This window comes from Odocoileus virginianus, chromosome 2 (assembly GCF_023699985.2).
Source record: "Odocoileus virginianus isolate 20LAN1187 ecotype Illinois chromosome 2, Ovbor_1.2, whole genome shotgun sequence".
NCBI lineage: Eukaryota > Metazoa > Chordata > Mammalia > Artiodactyla > Cervidae > Odocoileus > Odocoileus virginianus.
Window position 1 is genome coordinate 94,765,851 of NC_069675.1, and position 12,602 is coordinate 94,778,452.

Genomic DNA, 12,602 nt, shown 5'->3' on the forward strand with positions numbered 1-12,602 from the left:
GCCTCTGTGAGCCCGTTTCCTTATCTCATCTTGGCAGGGTTGGTAGTATGCATTCCCTAGGTGATGCAGGCAAATCGTGACATGGTGACAGTCAGTAAAGGTGGTTTGAGTTGAACATATAGATAGGTTCCCAAATGGTAGATGGTAATATACTCTTTAGGGTTTTTAGGAACATCTCTAAAACCCTGGATATTTCCATCTTATACTGAGAAGTTATTGGGGATTCAGCTATGCTATGTCACCTTTGTCAGAGAAGCAATAACCTGAGGCTAGAGAAACTGGATCTGACCTCATTGATCATAGTTTCAAGTCTGAATACTTGTTTTTTTTTTTAATTTGGAATTACATGTTCTGGTGATAGTGTATGTGTATTTCATCAGTGATTTGATACAAAACTTCCAAGTAGCTTTTCCTCTGAGAACAGGACCCTGTGAAATAATATCAGGAGGGTTCTTCCTTTAGAGAGAGGAATAGCTCTCTTAAATTTAGAAAAGGACTCTGTTCCCAAGGATCATTTGCAAATGGGTAATTTGAAATGTGGAGTACATTTTCCCATAAAAACAATGTGGTTAGGTCACCCGCCTGACCTAAAAAGCTTTTAATTCAGCATCTTACTTGAAGTAGCAATTTGCTAATAGTAGGGTCATCAATTTGAGGTTCTGGGAACAGGACTTGCAAAACAGGTGGGCTGAAGAAAAGAGTTTCTGGTGTCTTTTTTTGGCCCTGGGTTGAATTTGAATTAGGCAGAGCTTTGCCTTGCTCTCATCCCCCATTCTCCACGCGTCTCTTTAGGTCTCCACGTCTCCTGGGACATTTCCTTTCCTCAAGGCCACTCCAGGAAGGCTCTAGTCCCCCAGATGTCACATGCTCTAGAACCTACTTAGATCTTTGTCCCCTTTGTTCATGTAACTGATGTGAGCTAGGTTTTAGGAGGATGGCATTGGGACAGAGTATATTACATTGTGAGTGACTGATAGCCTATCACTCTTCTTGGAAAGTTTTCATTTTCATTTATTTATTAAAACTATTTTTTGAGAGTTTTCATTTTTATTTATTTACATTTTTATTTGGCTGTGTTGGGTCTTAGTTGTGGCATGCAGGCTTAGTAGTTGTGGCTTACGGGCTCAGTAGCCCTGGGATGTGAGATCTTAGTTCCTCGACCAGGGATCAAACCTGCATCACCTGGGGTGGAAGGCAGATTCTTAACCACTGGATCACTAGGGAAGTTTTGAGAGTTTTCTTTTCTTTCTTTTTTTTTTTGAGAGTTTTCATTTTTAAAGGAAGGGTCTTAATAATCTGACACAACTCCAATAGTAGATTCAGGCCCACAACTACCAACCTACAAAATAGGTGTATTTGGAATTCACAGTTTTTCAGATTTCAGAAGGCAGTGTTCCATAGTCAAACAGGAAGATTTATGCAGCAAAACATAAATTCCAGCTAAATGGGATACACATGTTACTCTGTTTTTCTTTTCCTCAGCTTCTGAAAATATAGAAAATCCATTTAAAATAGTTTATTTATGATTACAAAAGTATCATAATGCTAGTTTTTAGTAGTAATATGTAGCTTAGAAAATGGAAGTCCTTTATAAATCTTACCTCCTAGAGATGACAACTATTAACTTTGGTGTTTAACTCTTTAGATTTTTCTAAGACATGAGCTAATAGGTGTATGTATTGTTAATGTTAGTATGTAAATAGTTTTTTTTAATAGCAGTAAGATTATATTGTATATAGTATGTCATTGAAGTTCAGTTGCCAAGTCCTGTCCGCCTCTTTGTGCCATCATCGACTGTAGCCAGGCTTCCCTGTCCTTTACTGTCTCCTGGAGTTTGCTCAGATTCGTGTCCATTGAGTTGGTGATGCCATCCAACCATTTCATCCTCTGTCCCCCCCTTCTCCTCCTGCCCTCAATCTTTTCCAGCATCAGAATCTTTTCCAGTAAATCAGCTCTTCCCATCAGGTGGCCAATGTATTGGAGCTTGGTTTCAGCATCAGTCCTTCCAGTGAATATTCAGGATTGATTTCCTCTAGGATTGACTGGTTTGATTTCCTTGCAGTCCAGGGGCTCTCAAGAGTCTTTTCCAGCACCACAATTTGAAACATCAGTTCTTCGGTGCTCAGCCTTCTTTATGGTCCGAGGCTCCCATGTGTAAGTGACTACTGGAAACCTTATATGTATATATATATATACGTATATATACACACACACACACACACACACACACACATATATGTTTGACTATACGGACCTTTGTTGGCAAAGTGATGTCTCTGCTTTTTAATACGCGATCTAGGTTGTCATAGCTTTGCTTCCAAGGAGCAAGTGTCTTAATTTCATGGCTGCAGTCACCGTCTGCAGTGATTTTGGAGCCCAGGAAAATAAAATCTGTCACTGTTTCTACTTTTTCTCCATCTATTTGCTATGAGATAATGAGACTTGGATGCCATGATCTTAGTTTTTTGAATGTTGAGTTTTAAGCTAGGTTTTTCACTCCCTTTTACCCTCATCAAGAGACTCTTTAGTTCTTCGCTTTTGGCCATTAGAGTGGTGTCATGTGCATATCTGAGGTGGTTGATATTTCTCCCAGCAATCTTGATTCCAGCTTGTGATTCATCCAGCCCAGAATTTTTTTATATACTCTGCATACAAGTTAAATAAACAGGGTGACAATATACAGCTTTGACATACTCCTTTCCCAGTTTTGAACCAGTCTGTTGTTCCATGTTTGGTTTTAACTGTTTCTTCTTGACCTGCATATAGGTTTCTCAAGAGACAGGTAAGGTGGTCTGGTATTCTCATCTTAAGAATTTTCCACAGTTTGTTGTGATCCACACAGTCAAAGGCTTTAGTGTAGTCAATGAAGCAGAAGTAGATGTTTTTCTGGAATTCCTTTGCTTTTTCTGTGATCCGATGGATATTGGCAATTTGGTCTCTGGTTCCTCTGCCTTTTCTAAATCCAGCTTGTATATCTGAAGTTCTCAGTTTGTGTACTGTTGAAACCTGGCTTGAAAGATCTTAAGCATGACCTTGCTAGCGCGTGAAATGAGTGCAGTTGTGTGCTAATCTGAACTTTCTTTGGGATTGGAATGAAAACTGACCTTTTCCAGTCCTGTGGCCACTGCTGAGTTTTCCAAATTTGCTGGCATATTGAGTGCAGCACTTTCACAGCATCATCTTTTAGGATTTGAAATAGCTCAACTGGAATTCCATCACCTCCACTAGCTTTGTTTATAGTTATGCTAAGGCCCACTTGACTTCACATTCCAGGATGTCTGGCCCTAGGTGGGTGATCACACCATCATGGTTATCTGGGTCGTGAAGATCTTTTTTGTACAGTTCTTCTGTGTATTCTCATCACTTCTTAATCTCTTCGGCTTCTGTTAAGTCCTTACTGCTTCTGTCCATTATTGTGCCCATCTTTGCATGAAATGTTTCCTTGGTACCCAGTTTGTTTTGAAGAGATACCTAGTCTTTTGCATTCTATTGTTTTCCTCTATTTCTTTGCATTGTTCATTTAAGAAGACTTTCTTATCTCTTCTTTCTATTCTCTGGAACTCTGCCTTTTGTTTCTCTTCTCAGCTATTTGTAAGGCCTCCTCAGACAACCACGTTGCCTTATTGCATTTCTTTTCTTTGGGATGCTTTTGGTCACCACCTCCTGTACAGTGTTACCAACCTTTGTCCATAATTCTTCAGGCACTCTGTCTTCCAGATCTAATCTATTGAATCTATTCATCATCTCCACTGTATAATCATAAGGGATTTGATTAAGTCACACTTAAATGGTCTAGTGGTGTTCCCTGTTTCTTCAATTTTAGTCTGAATATTGCAATAAGAAGCTCATGATCTGAGTCACAGTCAGCTCCAGGTCTTGTTTTTGCTGACTGTTTAGAGCTTCTTCATCTTCGGCTGCAAACAATATAATCAGTCTGATTTCGGTCTTGACCGTCTGGTGATGTCCATGTGTAGAGTCATCTCTAGTGTTGTTGGAAGAAAGAGTTCTGCTATGACCAGTGCCTTCTCCTGGCAAAACTCTTTTAGGTTTTGCTCTGCTTCATTTTGCATTCCAAGGCCAAACTTGCCTGTTACTCCAGGTATCTCTTAACTTCCTGCTTTTGCATTCTAGTTCCCTGTGATGAAAAGGACATCTTTTTTTGATGTTAGTTCTAGAAGGTTTTGTAGGTCTTCATAGAACTGTTCATCTTCTTTGGCATTAGGGGTTGGGGCATAGACTTGGATTACTGTGATGTTGAATGGTACAGTTTTATTTCTTCACTTATTAATATTTAGGCTGTTTTTTTCATGTCGGTCATTTAGATTTTATTCTTTTCAAAAAGCCAGGAAGATTTCCATCATGTGGGCATATCATTATTAACCTATCACCTTATTGATTGATAATTGGGTTGTTTCTGATTTTTTCGGTGCAGTAAGCACTTTTATATACATCTTTATCTATTGCTTTGGGCACATCTGTAGAGTTGATTCCTACTGTTGGCTTAAGTTGTATAGTTTTATTTCACGGGACAGCACCGAGTCGCCCCCTCAGCAGAATGTACCATCTAAGGCTCCACCAGCTGTGCAGGAGCGCTCCTCTCTCCCTGTCCCTGATCAGTGCCAGATGTTTTTAATCTGCTGACCTAATTTAGAAAAGCAGTCTCATCTGATTTCCATCTCATTGCTTATTCTGGATGTTGGTAATTTTTAAATTTGGTTTATCGGCCATTTTTTTTTTCTTCTTTGAGTTGCCTGTTTATGTCTAAAAGGTCAACTTGGCTTTACTTTTCTAAGCTTTCTGCCTGGTTGGAGAGCAGGAGGAGAGAGCATGGCAGAGCCACTGGATATATCAGTTGCTGAGGGCACTGCCAGCACTGCCCAGCTCCTTGCAGACAGTGTAGGGAGAGACAGGAAGCCAGTGAGTTTGGCTTAACAACCCAATTACTTAATCCTGGGAGTACATGTCTCGTTATGCAAGGTCTTGGGTGTTGGAGTGTTGGTTTAAAAGTGTGTGTGTGTGTGTGTGTGTGTGTGTGTGTGTGTGTGTGTTGGGAGGGGAGGATTTTATTTATCTGATTGCTTTCTCATTTTCTTTGTCAAGATTCTTCAGAGGATGCCCCTCCCACCACTCAGAACTTCATCATTCCAAAGAAAGAGATCCACACTGTTCCAGATATGGGCAAATGGAAGCGTTCTCAGGTACCAGTGGTGTCTGCACTTTGGATTCAGACCTGGCATGAGAGACTTGGGCTTTTTCAAAGTGGTTTTCTAGGCTGGGGTGGGGCTGTGAGCTCTTGACCCTTCTTGCTTTTGGAGCCAGAGCTGTTTAGAAGCTAGGGAAAGAGGTGACAGGGGAGCTGGCTGTTTCTCCCACAGGGCACTTTAGTGGAAAGGTCTCCCCGCTCACGGGCAGTGCACAGGGCACTTTAGTGGGAAGGTCTCTGGGAGCCAGGGTGAAGATAGCCATGGAGAGTTCTGCTCCTGGTTCTTATAAGCCATTGCTCCTTGGGTATTATTGTATTGACTGTACATCTGAAATGATGGAGTGGATCCCTTTGATGTCTGGTTGCAAGTAATAGCAGGTCTGGGAATCAGCATATCACATGGATAAGAGGTTACCACATGGAAACCTAGGCCAAGGAGGTGGTGGTTGTTTAGTTGCTAAGTCATGTCTGACTCTTTTGCGACCCTGTAGACTGTAGCCCACCAGGCTCCTCTGTCCATGGGATTTCTCAGGCAAGAATACTGGAGTGGGTTGCCATTTCCTACTCCAGGGGAATCTTCCTGACTCAGGGGTTGAACCTGTATCCTGCTTTGGCAGGTGGATTCTTTACCATCCGAGTCGCCAGGGAAGTCCGAGGCCAGAGAGGTCGCTGAGCCTAAAACACCAGGGAACTGGGATCTCAGCCAGCTTTCTGCACTTCATCCCCATGGTAGTCAGAAGATAATAGCTTATACCTGCCAGGCTTCTGGTACAGCCTGTGGAAAAGACTGGGACTATGAAAAAGAAACCAATTTCAAGTTCTCAGGAATGGCCTTGGGTCTAGTTGCTTTCAGTTGCCTGTACCTGGTCTGGGCAGGTGGGGCAGGAAGCGTTGCTTGTGCAGAAGGGTGGCTGGGGGTCCTGGTGAGCTTGGCAGGTTCTCTGTGAGGAGTCTGCTGTGCTGACCTTGAGCCCAGGCCCTACTGCCACCATGTCCTGGCCTCACTGGGGCTGTGGCCACACAAGCCTGCCTGGCTTCTCTTTCACAAGCCTGCCCTTTGAATATCAGGAGATGATATCAAGTTATCATGTCTTTTCGTCTTCTCCCCAAGTCTTCAGGATAAACGCCTTAGTCCCTTGACTCATCAAAGGATGTGGCTCTAGGCCTTTCATCATCTTGATTGCTGTCCCTCAGAGTTTCTCAACCTCAGCACTGTTGATGTTGCTAGATAATCCTTTGTCATAGGAGCTGTCCTGTGCACTGTAGGATGTTTTGTAACACCCCAGCCTCTCCCTACTCCATGCCAGTAGCAGCCCTCCTGCTTAGCACAACCAAGAGTGTCTCTAAGCATGTGGGAAGTCTCCTGAGAGCCATCTCGTCCAGGTTGAGGACCACTGTTCTTCTCTTCCCTGAACCTGCAGGATTGTCTGAATCCAAATGTGGCTGTAGTTCCTTGCTTTCCCTTATATGTTTTCCAAAAAAGATGGGGTGTTTATAATGTGCCAGGTACTTTAGCTCATTTAATTGCCACAGAAAACCTGGGAGGTGGACTCTGAGGTCATCTCCATTTTGAAAGTGAGAAAACTGAGGCCAGGAGGTGAAGACATTTAGCCTGGTGGCATAGTCACTGGTTGAGGTGAGATTCCAGAGAGTTGCCCCCAAGACTCTGGAGCCCCATGGACTGAGCTGCTGGGCCCTAGGCCACAGGTTGGCAGCCTAACCTGACCCATCTGTTTTTGTAAGTAAAGTTTTATTGGCAAACAGCCTTGTTCATTTAATTTACTTGTTGTTTGTCATTACTTTCATCCTGTAAGAGCAGAGTTGAGAATTTGTGAACCAGAACATGTGGCCCTTGGAGCCTAAAATATTGACTCTCTGGTGCTTTGCAAGTGGTTTGCCATCCCCGCTCTAGGCACCCACACTTTTGGGAAGTGTGTTTTGACCAATGCTTGATGGAAGTCTTTTACTTGCTCTGAAGCTCATCAATCAAATGTGTGAAACTACTGTGGCCAGACAAGGGGCTGTGCGTTGACCAGCCCTTCACCAGTGCTTCATCACGTGGCAGAGTGCAGCGGCCAGGAGCTCAGGTCTGGGGTCAGAGAGCTCAGGGCTGGAACCTCAGGGCTGCCTTGTTATCTTCTTGTGACTTAGGCACAGTGCCTAACCGGCCAAGCCTCTGTTTCCTCTACTATAAAATGGGGTTGGTTGGGGGCTCAAATGATATAAAGCCAGAAGAGCATGTGGCCCAGTGCTCATGGGTGCGCAGTGAGCTTTACGGAGCTGTAGGCATGGCGATTATTGCTGATGGTGTGGGCAGAGACTTCGCACAGTCATGTTCACAAGTTTTAGTCACTGAGAGTCCGGGAACCATGTGGGAACAGTGACCGTGGACAGCAACATGCCCTCTGCTGCTGCTTCTTGCATCCTGGTGTACTTCGCAGGAATGGTTGTGAGCACCGGTGCAGTCAGGACGAGAACTCAGGCTTGCCCTGGGCTGAGGGTGTTGCTGTGGCTGATGTAGTGGGCCCGTCCTGTGACCTGCACTCCACCTGCAGCCATTCCACAGGCCGCTGTAGGAGTGTTCCCTTCCAGACCCCAAGCAGTCACCTCTCAGGGCTTACCTTGTCTTGCTGTGGCAACTCAAGCATTGTTTTTGCTTTTTTTTTTTGGGCCATGCCATGCGAGATCATAGTTCCCTGACCCAAGGATCAAACCCATGCCCCCTGCACTGGGAGCATAGAGTCTAAATCACTGGGCTGCCAAGGGAGATCCCCACTGGCATCCCTAAGGCTTGGGCAAAGAAGAAGAAAGGAAGTGAGACGCGAAAAGGATGAAGAAACAAGACCACAGGGAAGTTGCTAGCTCCCAAGAACTGCCTCTCCAGAGGCCTGCACCTCAGTGCTTTCTTAATCGTGTGTTGGCTGTAACCTGCAGCCCCAGGGAAGAGGGTGCCCCGTTGGAAGCTGGGGATGGGGGTGGTGGGAGACCTGGCCATGGGTGGAAAACAGCTTCATCTCCTGGGGGCAGGGCATTTGCACACAGGCACACAGCCAGTCTACCTGTTGAGGGAAACATCTGGAAAGTTCCCAGGGGACGGACCCTTGGTATAGTATAATGATGGAGCACTCCCCTCTCTGCTTTGGAGTTTGACTGGCTGGGTCCTAGCTCCATGTCTAGTGAGATCTTGGTCTTAGGAGTCACTTTCCCTGAAGCCTTGGTTTCCTCATGTGTAAAGTGAGGACAGCGATAGGGTTGTTGTGTGAAGAAACGACTGGCAGCAATAGTGAGTGCACAGTAGCCTGGCCAGAGGTCTTGGTGTCATTGTGGTCATTGGCCTGCCAGCGGTTTTGGTTGGAGGCTCAGGGTTGGGTATTTGGCATTGTCTTTCTACTCTCCTGCTATGGAGTTGGGAGCCGGGGGCAGCTTGGAGCTCTCCGGTGACTGGGTGGAGCTGGGGGCTGGCTGGGGTGTAGAGAGTGAAAATCTGACACCTTCTCCACGTCCTCACTCCCCTCTCTGTTTGGCAGGCATACGCTGACTACATCGGATTCATCCTCACCCTCAACGAAGGTGTGAAGGGGAAGAAGCTGAGCTTTGAGTACAAGGTCTCCGAGGTAGGCTCGGTCTGGGTGATCTTATTTTCTGTACCCGGCCCACCGGTCCCACTGCGGGCTCTGGGAGCTATTTTGGGAAGATCACCCAGACATGTGTGCAGTTGACACTGAGGTGTCTATATTTCAATTTTTTAAAAAATCTGTATAGATGTATATTTATAGAATTGTGATCAAGGTATACAAGCTATTTTATAGCTTGCGTTTTGGAGTGGGGGCAAGCCTTGTAGCTTGTGGGATCTTAGTTCCCTGATGAGGGATTGAACCTCAGGTGCTGGCATTGGAAACTTGGAGTTCTAACCACTGGACTGTCAGGGAATTCTCCAGCCTGTACTTTTGTTAACTGGTGTTTCATGTAATTTTTAAATTAAAAACGATCACAAAAGAAGTAAACATGCCAACTGAAGAGGTTGCTGTTAGAAACGTGTAACACTAATAAAAAAGCTTGGCCTCACCTTGTATTCCATGGAGAAGGCAATGCACCCCACTCTCACTTTTGCCTGGAAAATCCCATGGACGGAGGAGCCTGGTGGGCTGCAGTCCATGGGGTCTGTAAGAGTCGGACACGACTGAGCGACTTCACTTTCACTTTTCACTTTCATGCACTGGAGAAGGCAGTGGCATCCCACTCCATTGTTCTTGCCTGGAGAATCCCAGGGGCGGGGGAGCCTGGTGGGCTGCCGTCTATGGGGTCATACAGAGTCAGACATGACTGAAGTGAGTTAGCAGCAGCAGCACCCTATATTTCTCCACATAACTGATTCCTGGGGACAGCCCCCTATTAACAGTGTGGGAACTGTCACCCAGACCTGCCCCGGGAGCGCCTCTGCTCTTGAGCCATGCCCTCACTGGTTTAAACAGCCCCCAAATTAGACTTTGAGGTCATTTCTCCAAACATTGCTGCTCTGAACGCCATTGCACATAGGTCTGTGTGGGCATTCTTTCCTAAAGATTGATTCCTAGAGGTGGCGATGCTGAGTTGAAGGGCACACATTGCTTGATGGGGGCTCTTTATCTGTGTTTCAAAGGCAGGCTTGTTTATGGAGGAAGGGCAGGAGTTCTGGGGAAGCTCCTACTCGGGGAAGGTGTGGTCTCGCCAACTGCTGGCTCTTGCTGGACTCCACCACCCAGCCCTGGGTCCCGGGCCTCCGGAGGTCTTGTCCCAGGCAGCCTCGCACTCCCTTGAGCTTTCTCTTATCTCAGACTGTAGGCCTGAGCAGCCTCTCAATGCCTTGGCCACCCAGCTCTCTAGCCTTAGCTTTGGCTGGTTGGGGACGGCCTGGCCCTGGCCTGGCTGTCCACGTGCCGCAAGGCTGGCATAGGCCTCATGCTCCTGGCCGCTGACTGGCTGCTGGGTGGCCAAGGTCCTGTGGGACACCAGACCTGTGTTGGGGATTGACAGCCTTCAAGATAAGGGAGCTGGCCCACCAGTGACTTCTTGGTTCCTCTTGGGCCTGGTCACTGCTCTGGGGCTTTGGCTGTGGGGAGAGAGGTCGCCTCCTTGAGCCTGTGGTAAGGAACGCTGAGCTGTGCTCAGTGGGCTGGGGAATGTGGCGGGGGAAGTCTGATTAAAGGAGAGCTGTAATTACCCCAGCAGATCCTGAGCTGCTAAGTCCCTCTCAGGTCCCTTAATTAGCCCTGAGACTTTGATGGTAGCTGTCCATACCAGCCAGGCATTGTCTTAGTGCAGAGGCTGTGCTTTAGGCAGGATTGCACCCTGCTTGAGTGCTGGGGTTCTAGAGTCAGGCTGACCATGTTTTGATAACCTCTCACTTCTGAGCTGGGTGGCCTTGTCCCCTCTGACACTCCATCTCCTCATCTGTTGAGTGGGAAGAGCTGCAGACATGGCCACTGGGGAGCATTCACTGTGATCCCACGTGTAGGCGTTTTTTTGGGCACTGTGCCTGGCATGTACCAGGTGGCATTATCATTTATTAGCCATTGTTATCAATAGCTGTTTTTCAGTTTCCAGTAATGTTGTTGCTTCACTTGGGGCTCTTCCTCAGCTGGGTTCATCCTCACTTGGGGGACAGAGGTGGCTAGCGTGGTCTCCGGGGGTCTCTCAGCTGCTGCTCACAGCTGGCAGGGGCAGCTGAAGGCACCGTACCCAGCATGTGGCCTCCTGTGCTGCCCGGGGCAGCTGCTTGCCTCCCCTGCTGCTGTTTACTCCTAGCTCTTGGTGCAGGAGATGGGGAAAGGGCCGCCGGGCCTGGGATCGGCTTCCAGACCACCTGCAGCACAGGGAGCAGGCAAGGCCGTGGGGTGGGACTGTCTAGACCCACGTTTAGAAGGGTCTCCTTCCTTTTGGAATTGTCCTATTTTGGGGGGGGGGGTGGGATAAAATTTTTTTTAAAAGTTTTTCTCTTTTTTTGTAAAATATAGCTGACAGTAGATAGGAGGCTTACATTTTGCTGTAGTTCTGTGTGATTTTTAAAATGAAGGCAGAATTTAAAATCAGCAAGTAAAATTGTACTGGTTCATGAAATCGAAAAAGGACTCTTTGGTCCAAGGAGAAAGAAGGTGGCTCCAATGATTCCCCATGCTTTCTGGGGGTCTCTGCCCACGACTCCTTCGCCTGCAGCCCCTCTCCCCCAGCCAGCGGAGCAACAGAAGCTGCCCCTGCACTCAGAAAGCCCTTTCCAGCAGGATCTGGGAGCCTCTAATTACTCATTGGCCAAGATGAGCTGGTAGCTGGGGCCTGGCCCCTGCCCGCCTCTGAGCACCTTCTTTATCCTATTTGGTGGGGGACCGGCAGTCTGGTGCCTCCTGGGGCCATGATTACTGAACCCGTCCTCAGAAATCTCAGTTGCTTTGTGGGGCCAGGTTTGCTCGGACCCTGTCAGCTCTTCCTGGTTACCTAGTTCATCACAGCACCAGACAGTGGCAGTGCTTTTGGTCACATTTCAGCAGTGCAGATTTGTGTCATCCTGGCCCTGTGGCCAGCTGGAAGGGAAACCTACTGCTCTTACAGGTAACTTTGCTCTCCCCACAGGCCCCAAGCGTAGGTGAGGGAGGGCAGCACCGGGGCCACCGTCGTGCTGTTTGTGTGGACTGCCGTGTGGCCCGTGCCTCCTGGAGCTGTGGTGCGGTGGGGAGGGGGTGCCCTGATTCCCGCATACTCCGTTAGCTCAAGCCCTCCTTACAGATACATGCTCAGCTCCCGGGGCCGCTTCTCTGCGTGGGCTCAGCAGTTGCATACCTGGCCATGCCTTGCCCTCTGGGTCACAGCTGTTCCCACAGGTGCCCCTTGTGAGTTCCTACCAGCGTGGAACTCCCGGAGATGTCTCCTCAGCCCACTTGTGCCTGGCGGACTCAGGCAGGACCTGCTTCTGGGCAGGACCCCTCCTCCCAGGCCACCTGCCTCCGTATGTCCCCGTGTCACGTGCTCCCCGAGCCTTCCACACCCCTGTCCTGACTCATCTCATGTGCTGAATCTGGAACAGGTACCTTGGGAGTCACCCTCACAGACCTGAGCTGGAGAGAGACAGCCTCACCTGATTTCCTCATTGAGTAATGTTAGGTGTGCTAACACGGCCTGGCCTGTCACACCTGTCCCACTGTTTAGAGCCTGCCCTCTGTGGGAAAGGTGGAGCTGAGAGATAAGAGCTGGGTCTTAGCCACTGCTGCCCACATGCAGACCTGTGGCGCCAGCTTTCCACAAAGGGTATCGTTCACAGAGTGAACAACTGAAATAGCCCAAGCGTTTAGCAGTGAGTAAATAATCACAGCACATTGGTATAGTGAAATGTCACTCACTCGTAAGAGACTTTCACAAAGGTTATGTTTCT

General features: G+C 47.5%; 1 protein-coding gene across 3 annotated transcripts in view; it reads left to right on the forward strand.

Moving 5' to 3' along the window:
- Window positions 1–12,602, forward strand: part of PTPA (protein phosphatase 2 phosphatase activator) — a 31,783-nt gene that overhangs the window by 2,199 nt on the left and 16,982 nt on the right. For 2 of the 3 annotated variants that reach the window (XM_020874738.2, XM_020874740.2), the window contains exons 2-3: window positions 5,101–5,198; window positions 8,731–8,817. In XM_020874738.2, coding sequence (XP_020730397.1) covers window positions 5,101–5,198; window positions 8,731–8,817 — 185 coding nt within the window. Of the gene's footprint in view, window positions 1–2,062; window positions 2,155–5,100; window positions 5,199–8,730; window positions 8,818–12,602 lie in introns of all 3 variants that reach the window. The other variant, XM_070454369.1, reaches the window with a different exon arrangement.